This window comes from Phoca vitulina, unplaced genomic scaffold (genome assembly GCF_004348235.1).
Source record: "Phoca vitulina isolate PV1807 unplaced genomic scaffold, GSC_HSeal_1.0 scaffold36, whole genome shotgun sequence".
Lineage (NCBI taxonomy): Eukaryota > Metazoa > Chordata > Mammalia > Carnivora > Phocidae > Phoca > Phoca vitulina.
In genome coordinates, this window is record NW_022589739.1 from 11,321,100 (window position 1) to 11,337,059 (window position 15,960).

The window sequence follows — 15,960 nt, forward strand, 5'->3', positions numbered from 1 at the left end:
AATTTTTTTTTTTTTTTTTAAGCATAGTCTCACAAGCTTTGTTTCCTTGCCTGGGCCTTGGGCTAGATATTTAAAGCCCTGAGCTCACTGGCTCATTATTTCCTTTATCCTCCTTCTCCAGCTTGTTTATCACAGAAAGAACAAATTTATACTTTTCTTATTCTTACTAAAATATTTGGCAGAAATGCTTGGACACTCAAAGCCTTGCCTTCTTTAAGCACTTGATTATAGAAGGTAATAATATATGTTTTGTCACCACATTCTACATACCACCAATGTCCCCTTTGTCAATAGCAGCAGAGGCCCTAATTTCCCTAAGGCTAATTAGGTAAGGAACTAATTCCAAATTCCATTCTTAAGAATTTGTTATGGAGGAAGCACTTCTGCTATCTATACTTATGTCAGTTAGGGTCAGAACTACTATGAGTATTAAGGAATAAAGAATTTATTATAGGAATTAGATACAATTGTGGGAGGAGCTAGGGGGAAAAAAAGATCCAAAAACAAATTTACTAACCAGATTAGCCCGGCATGAATGAGTTGGTATTTGCAGAAGACTAAGTACTCTCAGCTTCTGGTATGGAATCATAAAGGAAGTGAGTGTAGAAATTTAAGGAAGTTGATTAGCTACTCCTGGCTACTGCCTCTGTGTTTGCAGTAAAATATCTGGTGGTGCATTTGTGATCCCTGTTGATAAGCAGGTCAGTAGCCATGGAGAGCTGTGTGGGGAGCTGTAGGATATGGGGAGAAATGAGAATCCTCTAGTATCCCTGTGTTTCTCTGTCACTGCCTGTAAACAACATTGAACAGAAAATAGTGGTTGCTGTTTCACATTTGCTCCCAGAGCTTATGCATTTCTGATGTGACCAACTCTAAATTGGAAACTTACAAGGAAGAGAATTCTGGGAAACAAAGTGCTAACAAAGAAGTCATAGTAAGTTACACCAAGGCACATTTTATCATCTGTGCTTGTCCAAGTGAGGAGCATAATTAATTCTCAGTTAATACATTAAGGAATTAAAGACACCTCATTTAATTAATTGATAGTAAATGAACCAAATAGTAAATGAACTCAAAATTCCATCAGGGTATTTTTAAGTACAACAAAATGGCAGCATGTTATTTTATTTTTATACAAATTAGTTTAAAGAACAAAGGGAGAGTGAGAAAAGTATAGGAGGATAATCAACTTTAAAAGTGATTAAAATATATTATAATTTTGTAGTGATGAAAAACCTTGTGATATTGGTTCAAGAACAGACAAACCAACTATATAAATGAAAAGCAGACTCTTCTACAAATTGAAATTTAATATGAAGAAAGAATAAATGAAAATCAGTTCTGAAGTGATGAGTTATTAAGTCATTTATGTTATTAAACAGGTTAAAAATAGAAGCAGAAAGGTATTTCATTTCCTTATATCTCACCTCAAAATAAATTGCAGTTAGATTGGAATTAAAAGTAAAACTTAACACACACACACCCCAATAACAACATAGATGTTGGGATGTTGATATATAATAAAGCTATGCAGAAGCCCTAAGTCTGAAAGTGATAAAATCATGTGTTATAGGTAATATGATCAGTATTGATTTCATTTAAAAATTTAATCTGCCATATGAAAATAAGGTATTAAATATAAAGAGCTTATAGGGAAGTGTTAATATGTCAAGTGTAATCAAAAACTCATGCTATGTGACTTTTAAGAAGCTAGGCAGAAATTTGGAGAGGAGGCAAGGAAATCAGTAAATACCATAAAAATAAAGAAGAACATGACCTATTCAATCAGTAATCTACTATCTGATGATCCTACTTTTTCTAAGGGTAGAACCTTTAGAAATTTTTCAGATATGCACAAAAATGATTCATAAAGATGTCACAACATCAATTCTGAATTAAAAATAACTTAAATATTATATATTCAAATTATGAAAAGATAAAATGCAAACAAAAGATTCTAGTACATTTAAAAGGATACTATATCCCATATGTATCAACATAGACAGATCTCTAAATTTAATAGTAAGTCTGTGAAATGATACAGTGCATTACCATTTACATGAAATAAAAAAATTATAATCCCAAACCCAATTAGAACACTTACTATGTATTAAGCATGACATCAACTCTATGCTGAAATTATTGAATGTAAAAAGATCAATTTAGACTCTAAGAGAAATGAAAAGCATATAGTGGTCATTCCTATCTCTGAGGATAAGACAAAACTGGAACTGGGTAGGGTAAGACTCATAAGTCATTTCAAATTAAATGTCTCATGTATTTGATTAAGAATAACATCAAGGTAAATAAGCCACAGTAATAATAGTTTTTTAATTCCATGTTGTGAAAACAAAGGCATTTGTTGTATGTTTCCTTGTCTTACTTTTGTTGAACGGAGGGAAAAGTAGGACTTAAAAAACGGAGGGAGAAAAAAAGCATTGCAAATGTAATGATGGGAATGGTCATTGCTTGGACTGTTCACTCTCACACAGAGTGAAATAATGCAAACAGTTCTTGCTTCCAAAGAATTAGTCCTTGAACTTGAAATATTGTGAAGAATCATAGAATCAATAATGGGCCAAGATCAAATGCTCTGGAATATAGTTTGGCAACACTAAATTTAGACAGAGAAAACTCTCTGAAAAGAGCCCACATTTTCCTTGCTAGGTCAAAATGCTTGGTAAACAAAGGCAAGAGTACCTACTTTTTAGCAAAGACTCAGAGCACTCGCTCCCGAATCTGTTTGGTCCTTACACCATAAATGATGGGGTTGAGTGAAGGTGGGATAACCAAATAGAGGTTGGCAACAAGAATGTGAATGTAACGTGGTATGTTGTGTCCAAATCGGTGAGTGAGGAAGGAGAACACTGAGGGGATATAGAAAACACAGATGACCCCCAACATGAGAGCCACACGTGCTGAGCGCTTTTAGCCGAGCATCCTGTGATGGGAGGCGGAAGACAGCTCGCAGAATGTAGACGTAGGAGATGCCAATAAGGACCAGGTTCAGGACAAAGAAGGAAACCACAAAGAGCCCATAGATGGCATTGATATGGATGTTTCCACAGGAAAGTTTTGCAATGCCCATGTGCTCACAGTAGGAATGAGCTATTATGTGAGCCTGACAAAAGAGTAGGTGGCAGATGAGATAGACCATGGGAAGTGTAAGCACACCTGGACGAACCACAGTGCACACGCTGATGCCCACCAGCACCCGGGATGTCAAGATGGTCGTATAGTGGAGTGGAGCACAGATGGCCACCCAGCGGTCCAAGGCCATGGCCAACAGGACCTCGGCCTCCATGCCAGTGAAGGCATGGATCAAAAACATCTGGGCCACACAAGCCCCAAAGTTAATCTCATGAGCATTAAACCAGAAGATACCCAGCATGCGGGGAACAGAGGTTGTGGAAAGGGCCAAATCGATAGTTGAAAGGAGGGCCAGAAAGTAGAACATGGGCTCCCTCTGCAGGCTCTGCTCCATCTTGATGACCAGCAAAAGTGTGGCATTGCCCAGGAAGGCCACCAGGTAAACAGAGCAGAAAGGCAGGGAGATCCAGGCATGAGCCCCTTCCAGACCAGGGATTCCAACGAGGAAGAATGTGGCTGGGTGAAAAATACTTCTGTTCTGGTATATCATCCTGTCACTGGTCAAAGGAGGTAAAGCTGTTCCTCTTCTAGGGGAAAAATGAGAGAAGCAAGACGGAGAGATCAGAAGAGAGATCAGAGGGTAAAGGTGATGACATGTCAATTGGTAGCTCAGTGTTTCAGCATAGAGTTGATGTCATGCTTAATACATAGTAAGTGTGCTACTGAAGAACATGTATGAGATATCTCACAGCCATTTGATAAGGCAGGTCAAGGTCATATTCAGAGTTTCCACCCTGCCTACTGATTGAGTTCTAATCCCAAACATGGAGGCTTGCAGCAAGCTCAGTGAAGATTTCTAATAATTAGAGCTCATTATTCACTGAAGGAGAGATGAGGTCAAGTTAATACACTACAGAGTCAGTCAAAAATGCCTTTAAGCAAAAAAAAAGACAAAGAGAAACAACGAAAGAAAGAAAGAAGAAAGAAAAAGAAAGAAAGAAAGAAGAAAGAAAAGAAAGAAAATACCCTTAAAACTTCATAATGAAAATAAATTATAGATCCAGGTGTATAGGTACTCACAATTAAAATCTGAATTCTTCTGACTGATATGTAAAAACCCGGACCCATGCCCAGCAGCCTCTCACAGACACAAAATCAGATAATAAGGGCTGGCCCTTTGGGATGCCTGGCCAGGACTAGAAACAGCCATTGCTTATGATTTACAGACAGCCCTGAGTATCAGTTGGGAAAGGGAAAATGAGGGTTGTCTAATGCCATTTCACACTTGTTCACTCACAGCATATCCAGTACTCTCAGAGCACCTATTAATCTTATTGGTGTTAATTTTACCACTGTTATGGAGCCAACACTTGCTTGGTTACTCCTCTTACTGATTCAAGACACTGAAAATCTGGGTAGAAAGCCTCAAATGATTTTGGTACTAGAGAAGGTATTTTTTGCAGCTCTATGGGACAATCGTGTCTCAATAGAGAAGAATCTACTTCTGCAGTGACCTGAAGGGTATGGAGAAAGATACCTAAGTAATACCTTCAAAATGCTGCAGAATGCATCAAACCACTCAGAATGAGGTAAAGGAACTTGCCCTGGAATGTATGGTTCAGCAGTTGTAACCAAAAATAAAGCAGAGATAGGGGTATCTGGGTGGCTCAGTTAAGCGTCAGACTCTTGATTTCAGCTCAGGTCATGATCTCAGGGTCAAGAGATTGAGTCTCTTGTTGGGCTCCATGCTCAGCATGGAGTCTGCTTGAGATTCTCTCTCTCCCTCTGCCCGTGCCTCTCCCCCACTCACACAGGCTCTCTCTCTCTCAATAAATAAATAAATAATTAATTAAAAAATAAAGCAGAGATATCCATTTTTGCCCTTGTCATAGCTTCACTTTATCATTTTTTTAATTTTTTTTCAATATAGAAAACATATCAAGGTAAAAAAAAACTATCATTTGTGAGTTCAGTCCAACGAAGAAAGAACAAGTGCCACAAAGTGCACAGACTCTTATTTGTCTGTAAAAATGTAAACACCTTGGCCATGTAAGAAACCATTGCCTAGAAAGGTGATGACCAAGGCCAAGGTGGAGAGTCCCCGTTGTTTATTGTGGAGCAACACTAGGAACCCATTCTCAACAGCAGCTCTCTATTGGCCTCATCCCTTCCTCCCAACATGGAAATTTATTTCATCCAATGCAACTGACAGGATGATATTAAAGGCATTGGATCTTCCTGAGACTTTTAAAGATAATCTCATTCCCATTTAAAGATATAATTTTGGTTTTTTTCTACCTGGTGCAGTTGGCCTCTCGGTCCAGTTCTCAGGCTGCTCTGCCCATGTCTCTCTGCATTTCCTGCCACACCTATTCACCAGACACCAGCAGCTGATTCACCTTTTCCTTCCATAGGAATCGAGACTTACACACAGCATCGAGCAGCACAGCCCTTATACCCCTCTCTGAGGACTGCATGGAGAGTACCTTTATGTTAGGCTTCTAGCACCTAAGGGATATTTCTAAGAAAACATCCCATTTTAATCCCAGCTTTACACCAAGCTCTGGGATTGAGTCCTTGGAGACTGCACACAAACCTCTAGATTCAATTTCCCAAACCAAAAACCCCAAGGAACATAGAAGCAAACTGAAGTGTATGTAAACAAAAGTTGAAGAGTGGGGATAAAGTACATAGATTTTGTCATCTCTACTTGACAGATGTGAAAATAGATATACTATATCTCCATGTGAATGTGACTCTGTGGTCCAAGTCTGTGGCTTACTGACCTACATATAGAAGAAACTAGCTTATATATTTATTTATTTATTTGTCCATTTCTTCATCTATTTATTTATTTGAACTAGCTAATTTAAATTCAAATATTTTAACTAGTATAGAAGGCTTTTTTCAATTTTACTATTTCTTTTCACTAAATCTTTTCCAAACCCTCTCATAAAGCTGCTTTGACTTTCCCCAAGTAGCACTAAGGACATAGATCCATGATCTTTTTTCCATTCTGTTTTCTGTACATGAATTCCCTACCACGACCACAATTTTGCCTGTACAAATTTCAAAAGTCCTATTGATAAGTGCCTAAATTTCAATCCTGGTGCCACAGTGCTGGTGTTCAAGTTCTGGCTCTGACATACATTAGCTGTGTGACTTTGGGTGACTTAGGTATCATTTCTGTGCCTGTTTCCTTAACTATAAAATGGAAATCAAAATAGTGCCTTCCTCATTGGGTACATTTGAGATACAAATTAAATGTCTCCGAGGCATTTAGAACAGTGTCCTATACATAGTAAGTGGTCAATTATAACTTGTTTCTTTTTCTTTTTCTTCTTATCATTATTATTATTATTATTTATTATTATTATTATTATAGATTTCAACTCACAAGAATAGCTGCATAGATATTATTCATGCAGAACAAGTTTAGGAATCACTAATCACTACTAACTCTGTAGCCATTTTTCTTCTGAAATCTCTAATAACATTAAATATTTTCTTTGCAGGAGCACATGGATGGCTCAGTCAGTTAAGCATCTGCCTTAGGCTCAGGTCATGATCCCAGAGTCCTGGGATCAAGCAATCATACTCCTTGCTTAGCGGGAAGTCTGCTTCTCCCTCTCCCTTTGCTGCTTCCCCTGACCTGCTCATGCTCTCTCTCTCAAATAAATAAATAAAATCTTTAAAAAAAAATATTTTTCCACTGCATGTTTTTTCCTGCTTTGTCAAAGATTATTTGACCATAGAGTTAAGGGTCCATATCTGGGCTCTCTATTCTGTTCCATTGGTCTGTATGTCTGTTTTTGTGCCAGTACCATGCTGTCTTGGTGATCACAGCTTTGTAATATAGCTTGAAATCAGGCAACGTGATGCCCCCAGCTTTGTTTTTCTTTTTCAACATTTCCTTGGTGATTCGGGTCTTTTCTGATTCCATACAAGTTTTAGGATTGTTTGTTCCAGCACTTTGAAAAATGTCATTGGAATTTTGATGAGGATGGCATTGAAGGTATAGATTACTCTGAGTAGCATAGACATTTTAACAATGTTTATTCTTCTGATCCATGAGCATGGAATATTTTTCCATCTTTTTGTGTCTTCTTCAATTTCTTTCATGAGTGTTCTGTAGTTCCTAGAGTATAGATCCTTTACCTCTTTGGTTAGGTTTATTCCGAGGTATCTTATGGTTTTTGGTGCTATTATAAATGGAATCGTTTCTCTAATTTCTCTTTCTACAGTTGTGTTGTTAGTGTATAAGAAAGCAACTAATTTCTGTGTATTGATTTTGTATCCTGCCACATTACTGAATTGCTGGATGAGTTCTAGTAATTTGGGGGTGGAGTCTTTTGGGTTTTCCACGTAAAGTATCATGTCGTCTGCAAAAAGAGAGAGTTTGACAGTCTCTTCAATAAATGGTGCTGGGAAAATTGGACAGCCACATGCAGAAGAATGACCATTCTCTAACACCATTCTCTAACACCATACACAAAGATAAACTCAAAATGGATGAAAGACCTCAATGTGAGACAGGAATCCATCAAAATCCTAGAGGAGAAGATAAGCAGTAACCTCTTTGACATCAGCCACAGCAACTTTTTTCAAGATACATCTCCAAAAGCTAGTGAAACAAAAGCAAAAATGAACTTTTGGGACTTCATCAAGATAAAAAGCTTCTGCACAGCAAAGGAAACAGTCAACAAAACAAAGAGGCAACCCACAGAATGAGAGACGATATTTGCAAATGACACTACAAATAAAGGGCTGGTATCCAAGATCTATAAAGAACTTCTCAAACTCAACACCCAAAAAACAATAATCACGTCAAAAAATGGGCAGAAGATATGAAGACACTTCTCTGAAGAAGACATACAAATGGCTAACAGACACATGAAAAAATGTTCATCATCATTAGCCATCAGGGAAATTCAAATCAAAACCACATTGAGATACCACCTTACACTAGTTAGAATGGCAAAAATGGACAGGGAAAGAAACAACAAATGTTGGAGGGGTTGTGGAGAAAGGGGAACCCTCTTACACTGTTGGTGGGGATGCAAGTTGGTACAGCCACTTTGGAAAACAGTGTGCAGGTGCCTCAAAAAAATTAAAAATAGAGCTACCCTATGACCCAGCAATTGCACTCCTGGGTATTTACCCCAAAGACACAGATGTAGTGAAAAGAAGGGCCATATACACCCCAATGTTCATAGCAGCAATGTCCGCAATAGCCAAACTGTGGAAAGAGCCGAGACGCCCTTCAACAGATGAATGGATAAAGAAGATGTGGTCCATATATACAATGGAATATTACTCAGCCATCAGAAAGGATGAATACCCAACTTTTACATCAACATGGATGGGACTGGAGGAGATTATGCTAAGTGAAATAAGTCAAGCAGAGAAAGTAAATTATCATATGGTTTCACTTATTTGTGGAACATAAGGAATAGCATGGAGGGTATTAGGAGAAGGAAGGGAAAAATGAAGGGAGGGAAATCGGAGGGAGAGATGAACCATGAGAGACTATGGAGTCTGAAAAACAAACAGGGTTTTGGGGGGGGTGGGTTAGCGTGGTGATGGGTATTAAGGAGGGCACGTATTGCATGGAGCACTGGGTGTTATACGAAAACAATGGATCGTGGATCACTACATCAAAAACCAATGATGTATTGTATGGTGACTAACATAACATAATAAAATTAAAAAATCAAAAAACAATAAATATCACCATATGTTTTACTAATATAAAAATATTAAGTGGGTACAATGAATATGATTTAAAAAACACTTTTTTTTATAGTAGATAACTTAGATGAAATGGACAAATTTTTTGAAAAACACTAGTCTCCAGAATTTAAACAAGAAAACAAAAAGGTGGATAGTTCTTTATCTGTTAACAGCACTTAGTTCATAATTTTTTGGGGCACTGGGTGTTATACGCAAACAATGAATCATGGAACACTACATCGAAAACGAATAATGTACTGAATGATGACTAACATAACATAATAAAAAAAAAGCCCTCAAGTAAACTCCAGGCCAAGAAGCCACACTTCTTATTTATATTAGGCATTTAACAAAAAAATAATACCAATATTACACATACTCTGTTAGAGAATAAAACACTTCTCCACTAGTTTCATGTGTGATACCTAGCTAGACAATTACAGGATGAGAAACAGTAATTGATGGTTAATATATTTTGTGAATGTAGATATCTACAAACATATTAAAAATAGCAAGTAAAGTATATTGATATATAAAAAAATAATAATACATCGTGACCAAGTGGAGTAGATCATAAAAATACACACTTTTCAATAATCATGAATAAATTTCACACTAACATAGAGGAAAAACTGCATTCCACCTCAATAGATAAAATCCTAATATATTTTCATCACAAAACCTCTGAGCAAACTAGAAATAAAGAGTACTACCTTGAATTGATAGATATATAAAAATCCTATAGCTAACATTACAATCATGATATAATGTTGGACATTTTCTTTCAATCACATGTAAAGTTCAGGATGTCCTTATCAGTATTCTGTTCAAAATTCTACTGGATGTCCAGGACTGCGTAATATGGAAAGAAGAAAGAAATGAAAAGAATAAAAATTTGAAAGGATAAAGTAAAAATGTCTGTACTCACAAATGATATGATTATTTAGAAATCTATAAATATTAAGAATAAGTTAATTTTAATTTTTAACTTTATAACTTTATTACGTTTTTAAGTTTTTATTTATTTAGTTAACATACAGTGTAATATTAGTTTCAGGTGTACAATATAGTGATTGAACACTTCCACACATCACCCGGTGCTCATCTCAGCAAGTGCCCTCAGCAAGTGCCCCATCACCTGCTTCACCCATGCCCCCACCCACCTCCCCTCTGGTAACCATTAGATTGTTCTCTATAGTTAGGAGTCTATTTCTTGGTTTGTCTTTCTCTTTTTTCCCCTTTACTTGTTTGTTTTGTTTCTTAATTTCCACATATAAGTGAAATCATATGGTATTTGTCTTTCTCTGACTTATTTTGCTTAGCATTATACTCTCTAGATCCACTCATGTCATTGCAAATGGCAAGATTTCATTCTTTTTTATGGCTAAGTAATATTCCATTGTATGAATATATCACATCTTCCTTATTCACTCATCAATGAACAAGAATAAGTTAGTTTTATTTTTTTTAAGTTTTTTTTTAAAGATTTTATTTGTTTATTTTTGAGAGCGAAAGAGAAAGAGAGCACAAGCCGGGGGGAGGGGACAGAAGGAGAAGCGGTTTCCAGGCTGAGCAGGGAGCCTGATATGGAACTTGATCCCAGGACCCTGGGATCATGACCTGAGCCAAAGGCAGACTCTTAACCGACTGAGCCACCCAGGCACCCAAGAATAAGTTAGTTTTAAAAAGCCAGCCAGCAATATACGAAACTGAGTTCCTACACACTTGAAAAAACAATTTGTATAAATATAAAATACCATTTATGTCAGTCAAGGTGTTTAATCAGTAAAATCAAATATGTAAAAATAAATATAATAAATACTTTTAAGATACCTACACCGATAAATTCAAAACATTGCACAAAATTTCAAAGAGATCTATATAAGTAGAGATATCAAGCTCATTAATTAGAAAACTCTGTGTTGCTAACAATTCTTCACAAAGTAACATTGACTCAGCACAATTCTAATCAAATCCTAGTAGGTTTTATTGTGGAAATTGACAAGCTGATTGTAAACTTTATGTGGAATTGCAAAAGACCTAGAATAGGCAAAACAAGAAAAACATTGAATGAACTGCACCGTTAGAACTCATGACTAACTCCAAAGTTACATTTATTCAGCGGTGTGGTATTGACACAATGTTGGAGGAATTCATCAAGAGGATGTGACTGTCAACTGACCCATGAGCTGGACCTGGATAATTGGAGGCTCCTCACCCCCAACCCGATCCTCAGAATGTACATTCTGTGCACCATTCCCACAGTGGGAGCCCTGAAATGTTCAAGGACATAGCCTTGAGAAAGCAATGTGTTACTGAGCCCATCTGGATGGTACACCTGACTGAACCCCATTAAAGCCTTTATATAAACTTTTAAGATTCTGGCAAGCAGGTGTGGAGATTTACTCGTTTTATGACTACCCAAGACAAGCCTCACATATGTTTCCATGCTTATTAAACCTGCCACCTACCAATGTGGAGAGGTCTGCCTCTTTCTTTGGTCTCTGCTTGCCCTCCATGTATGGAGGCCAGTGTCAGATTTTACCTGGTAAATTCCTGAGGTTGCAAACCAACATACAAGAAGAGACAAAATGACAGTGACAAAATTCAATAGGGAAAGATCTTTTCAATAAACTGGAGCAATTTATATACAAAAATAAAGGAATAAATATTGAGCTTTATCATAGATTAATTTCAGCTAGATCATAGACCTAAGCATTAAACATAAAAGGAAAAGAAACATGTAGAAGAAAAATTATAAAAAAAAATTCATGACCTTGGAATAACCAAGGATGTAAAAAAATTAGCCCTGAAGTAATAATAATCACTTATAATTAACAAAAGGGAAGAATTTCTGTTCACTGAACAACACTTTTAAGAAGACCAAAAGACAAACAATCCACGAGGAATAAATATCTTTATTACACATATCTGACAAAGAATAAAGAACTCCTAGAAATTAGTAAGTAATGTAAAAAAGTATACTTGAACTCTCACAGTTCAATTTGCATTTAAGAAAATACAAATTAATATCATAATCAAATACCATAACATAAATACTACAGCTGCCACAATCAAATGCATCTCTAAGATTATCTATAGGAATTTTATTTATAACAGTCAAAATTTGGAAACAACTCCAATATCCATCAATAGGATAATAGGTTAAAAATTTTGTATTCTGATTTAATTGGCCTGTGATGTTACATTACTATCCAGACTTTAAAAAGCTCCCAAATGATTCTAATGCCTTGCCAAGATTGAAAGGAGGGCTTTCATTGGCTCTTATATAGGTGCTATCAGCTGAGATGATATATGTCAGTGTACTTATCTGTCTTCTTAAATGTAGCATTCTAAAGATGACTTACCATTTCCATGATGAATTGCATTCTCTAAGTACACTAATTCCTAATTATTGGTGTAAAAGTATAATGGATGTAAAACTCCCAAAAAAATTCCTTTATAAAGGCCACTATTTGAGTTCATTTCTTACGTATCCTTAAATAATTTTTTCTTAAATCATGTTTTTTATATTTTTTCTCAGTAATGTCATTCTGCTCTTTGGCAGGTCTAGTAGACCTAGCTACTGGTTTTATTTGGTTTTCCTTTACTTTATTTAATTTGTTTTGTTCTATTTTTTCCAAATACCATTTCTTCAACCCTCCTAGGAAAAGAAACATCTTCCTTCAGGTATTCCAGTCACAATGATTGTAGTAGTGCCGTGACCCAGTTTTGCCAATCACATTGAGTTCATATCCAAGGGTATTATGACCAGTTCTGGTTTAAGAATATCAAGTACTTCGTATTTTTCAGCCCTTTCCTTAAGTCTCTAAGTGAAGCTCATAGTGAAAGTCCACTCTCTTCTCTGTTAGTGGAGACGTAAGAAGTGTCCCCACTACCTATCCCTCCAGCTTGTGACCATTTACTCATCATGTAGGGGGGTCTTCATTCAGACCAGTGATTGAAGCAAAGAAGAAAGGTGAAGAGAGCAGGAGTTGGCGATGCTAACAATGACTTCTAGAATTTAAGGATGATGAAGCTCCCCAGGTTCCTGCAACTTCTATTTCCTATCTGTGAACCATTGCAATGTCTCACCTAAGAATGTTGTGTTGCTTAAGATATTGCAATTTAGTACCGTCTCTAGCATGGAGTGTTTATCTTACTAATACAGACCTTCTAATTTTCAGGATTTAGTGTGGATAAATAGTAGTGCTTATTAGAAGTGAGACTAAATTCAGTTAGATAACTTTTCATGAGGACCCAACTAGATCTTATCTACATCCATGAGATTACTCCACTTAAGATTGCTGAATATATTTGTGCTTGCTTTTATTTTAATTTCTTTTTTTTAAAGATTTTTTATTTATTTATTTGACAGAGAGAGACACAGCGAGAGGGAACACAAGCAGGGGGAGTGGGTGAGGGAGAAGCAGGCTTCCTGCTGAGCAGGGAGCCCAATATGGGGCTTGATCCCAGGACCCCGGGATCATGACCTGAGCCGAAGGCAGATGCTTAACCACTGAGCCACCCAGGCACCCCATCTTTTATTTTAATTTCTATCCAAGTAATTAATTTGTAGAAGTGAACTTTATATTAACAGGGATTTTCAGACATACTTTAATGGATTCTTTGGCTTTCTTATCATGTATTATATTCGTGTCTTCAAAATGTGCTAGGATTGCTATGCTCTTAACAAACAATAAACAATTCATATGTTCCAGGTACTTTGCTAGACACTGACGAAGATAGAAATTAAAATATTCTACTTCAATCACATACACATTGATGTAGGATGTAAACAGTTAAGAAATAATACTGCTGCTTAGGTATGTGACTGACAAAAAGAGAGTACTATACAAACTTGTAAGGAGCAGCTCACCCAATATGCATACTAAAGAAGGAGGTTTATTAAATATATTGCAGAGAACTTAAAATATAAATCGATTACATATTTGCTCATCTACTATGGTATTTACATTAATACATGTTTCACAGTACTTACAGATAGGAGCATTTTTATGATTTATTTGAATTGCTGATGAAACATACACACAAACATACATATATCATCCCCAACACACAAACACACACACATACACACAAATATACACACACATGCACACAAAATAGATGTTTAGGGGATGTGATGCTGTGTGTGTGTGTGCGTGCGTGTGTGTGTGTGTGTGTGTGATTAATCTTTCAGTTCACTTTAGACAGAGCTGATTATGGCTGAGTTAGAGTTATGTTGTTTTTTCCCAAATGAACATAGTAATTTTTTTTAGAATAATAAATTTAAAAAATTATTTAATCAAATAAAGATGGTACTTCTGTGTCTGTTGTTGAAATAGTCATATAGCTGGTTGTGTGATGAGGTAAAAGAGAAAAAGGAGGTAGAAAATGCAGTGGTCAACATATTGTAACCCCAAGCCATGTAGGATGTTGCTGCTAAATGAAATCCGTAATTTGAAATTTGATGAGCCTGCTGAGATTATAAATATATATTTTTGTCAACCTCTATTACTTCACTGTCCTTCTTGGACCCCTACATTTGTTCAAACATTGCCAAGTGAGGTGGGCACTCATCGCAGCTGAGGTTTCCCATCAACATTTTCTCTCACATAATTTCATGAGAATTAGATTTCTAATCTGCTAACTCTTCAGAGTACATAAAAGGATTCATCAGAGGGGGAACCAGAAGGAAGATATCAGCTATGATGACCCTAACAACTGGAGAAACATTTTTGGCAAAGTGGTGAATAATAGCCAAGGTGATGATAGGCACATAGAAGATCAGCACAACACAAATATGGGAGATGCAAGTGTTGAGGACCTTGAGGCGGCCCTTGTGTGAGGCAATGTCCAGAACAATGTTCAGGATCCGCGTGTAAGACACAGAAATGCACACCAAGTCTAACAAAGCTGTTAGAGCCACAAACAGTCTATAGATGACATTGACTCGGTCGTCAGAACAGGCCAGCTTCACGACATCCCGATGGAGGCAGTAGGAGTGGGATAGAAGGCTTTTCTTACAGAATTTCAGTCTCTTTAGAATAAAGGGGAAAGGGAGAACAAACATAATACATAATGCAGCAAATACGAGGCCAATTTTAATGACTCTGGCACTGGTCAGGATGGAGGTGTATCTGAGAGGACTGTAGATGGCTATCAAGCGATCGATGGACATGATGAAAAGTATGGATGACTCCACAGCTGAGAATCCATGAATGAAGAACTCCTGGGCAAAACAGGCATCAGGGGAAATTCCAGTGGCATTGAACAAGAAGATTCTCAGCATGGTTGGAAGGGAAGAGATGGACAGTCCCAGGTCAGAAAAGGCCAGCACGGAGAGGAAATAATACATAGGCTCATGCAGAGAGGTCTCTGTTTTTATGAAAAAGAGGATGGTGCAGTTCCCCAAGATGGCAAGGAAGTACATGAGGCAAATGGAGATGGAGACCCAAATGTGAGCATGCTCCATGCCTGGGATCCCAGTGAGGAAGAAGGCAGAGGTTTCCACTTCTGAGCTGTTACAGAATGACGTTGCAGGAAAGTGAGACCAGGATGGCGGTCTCAGGAGAGCCTTCCTGCAATGGCAAAAACGAGTTTGCTTAAATGTGTATTTGTATAGCCATTTGTCCAGTCATTTGGGTCAATGGAAATCCTGTGATTCCACCTATTCTGCAATAATTCTTAGGATGAAAATAAAACATTTTGTAAAGTATGGACAGGAAAAATATCATAATATATGTAAGGATACAGGAACATGAAAATATACCCATTCCTCATATACTCATCAGTAGATGGATATAAATATTCAAAATGTTTTCCCTAGACTCAGCACATAAGAAGGAAACAGAAAATTTATCAGACTCTATCTCCTATAGCATATTTTGTTAGGATAGTGACACTCTATGAATTTGGAAATTATATGCATTAACATAGGTTCAAATCAAGAACATCACATTCAGATACATGTGCAGTTATTTAATATTTAACCTTTAAGAAATTGTATTGTTTTCCAAAATAATGGTAGGACAATTACATATTGACATGCAAAAGAATGAATTTAGATCCCTACCTCATACTATATACAAATTATTTCAAAATATAAGACATATACAAGAGTTGTAACAGTAA

The 15,960-nt window shown here is 36.8% G+C and overlaps 2 protein-coding genes across 2 annotated transcripts; both read right to left on the bottom strand.

Annotated features, from left to right (window-relative positions):
- Positions 1-2,718: 2,718 nt before the first annotated feature.
- Positions 2,719-3,640, bottom strand: LOC116646575 (olfactory receptor 52J3). Its single transcript, XM_032427416.1, is given in 2 exon segments — positions 2,719-2,898; positions 2,900-3,640. Coding segments are annotated over 2 exon segments (921 nt in total).
- Positions 3,641-14,464: 10,824 nt separating this feature from the next.
- On the bottom strand, positions 14,465-15,301 carry LOC116646292 (olfactory receptor 51A7-like). Its single transcript, XM_032426880.1, has one exon. It carries the CDS (start codon positions 15,299-15,301, stop codon positions 14,465-14,467), a length of 837 nt encoding a protein of 278 aa, XP_032282771.1.
- Between the last annotated feature and the right edge of the window lie 659 nt (positions 15,302-15,960).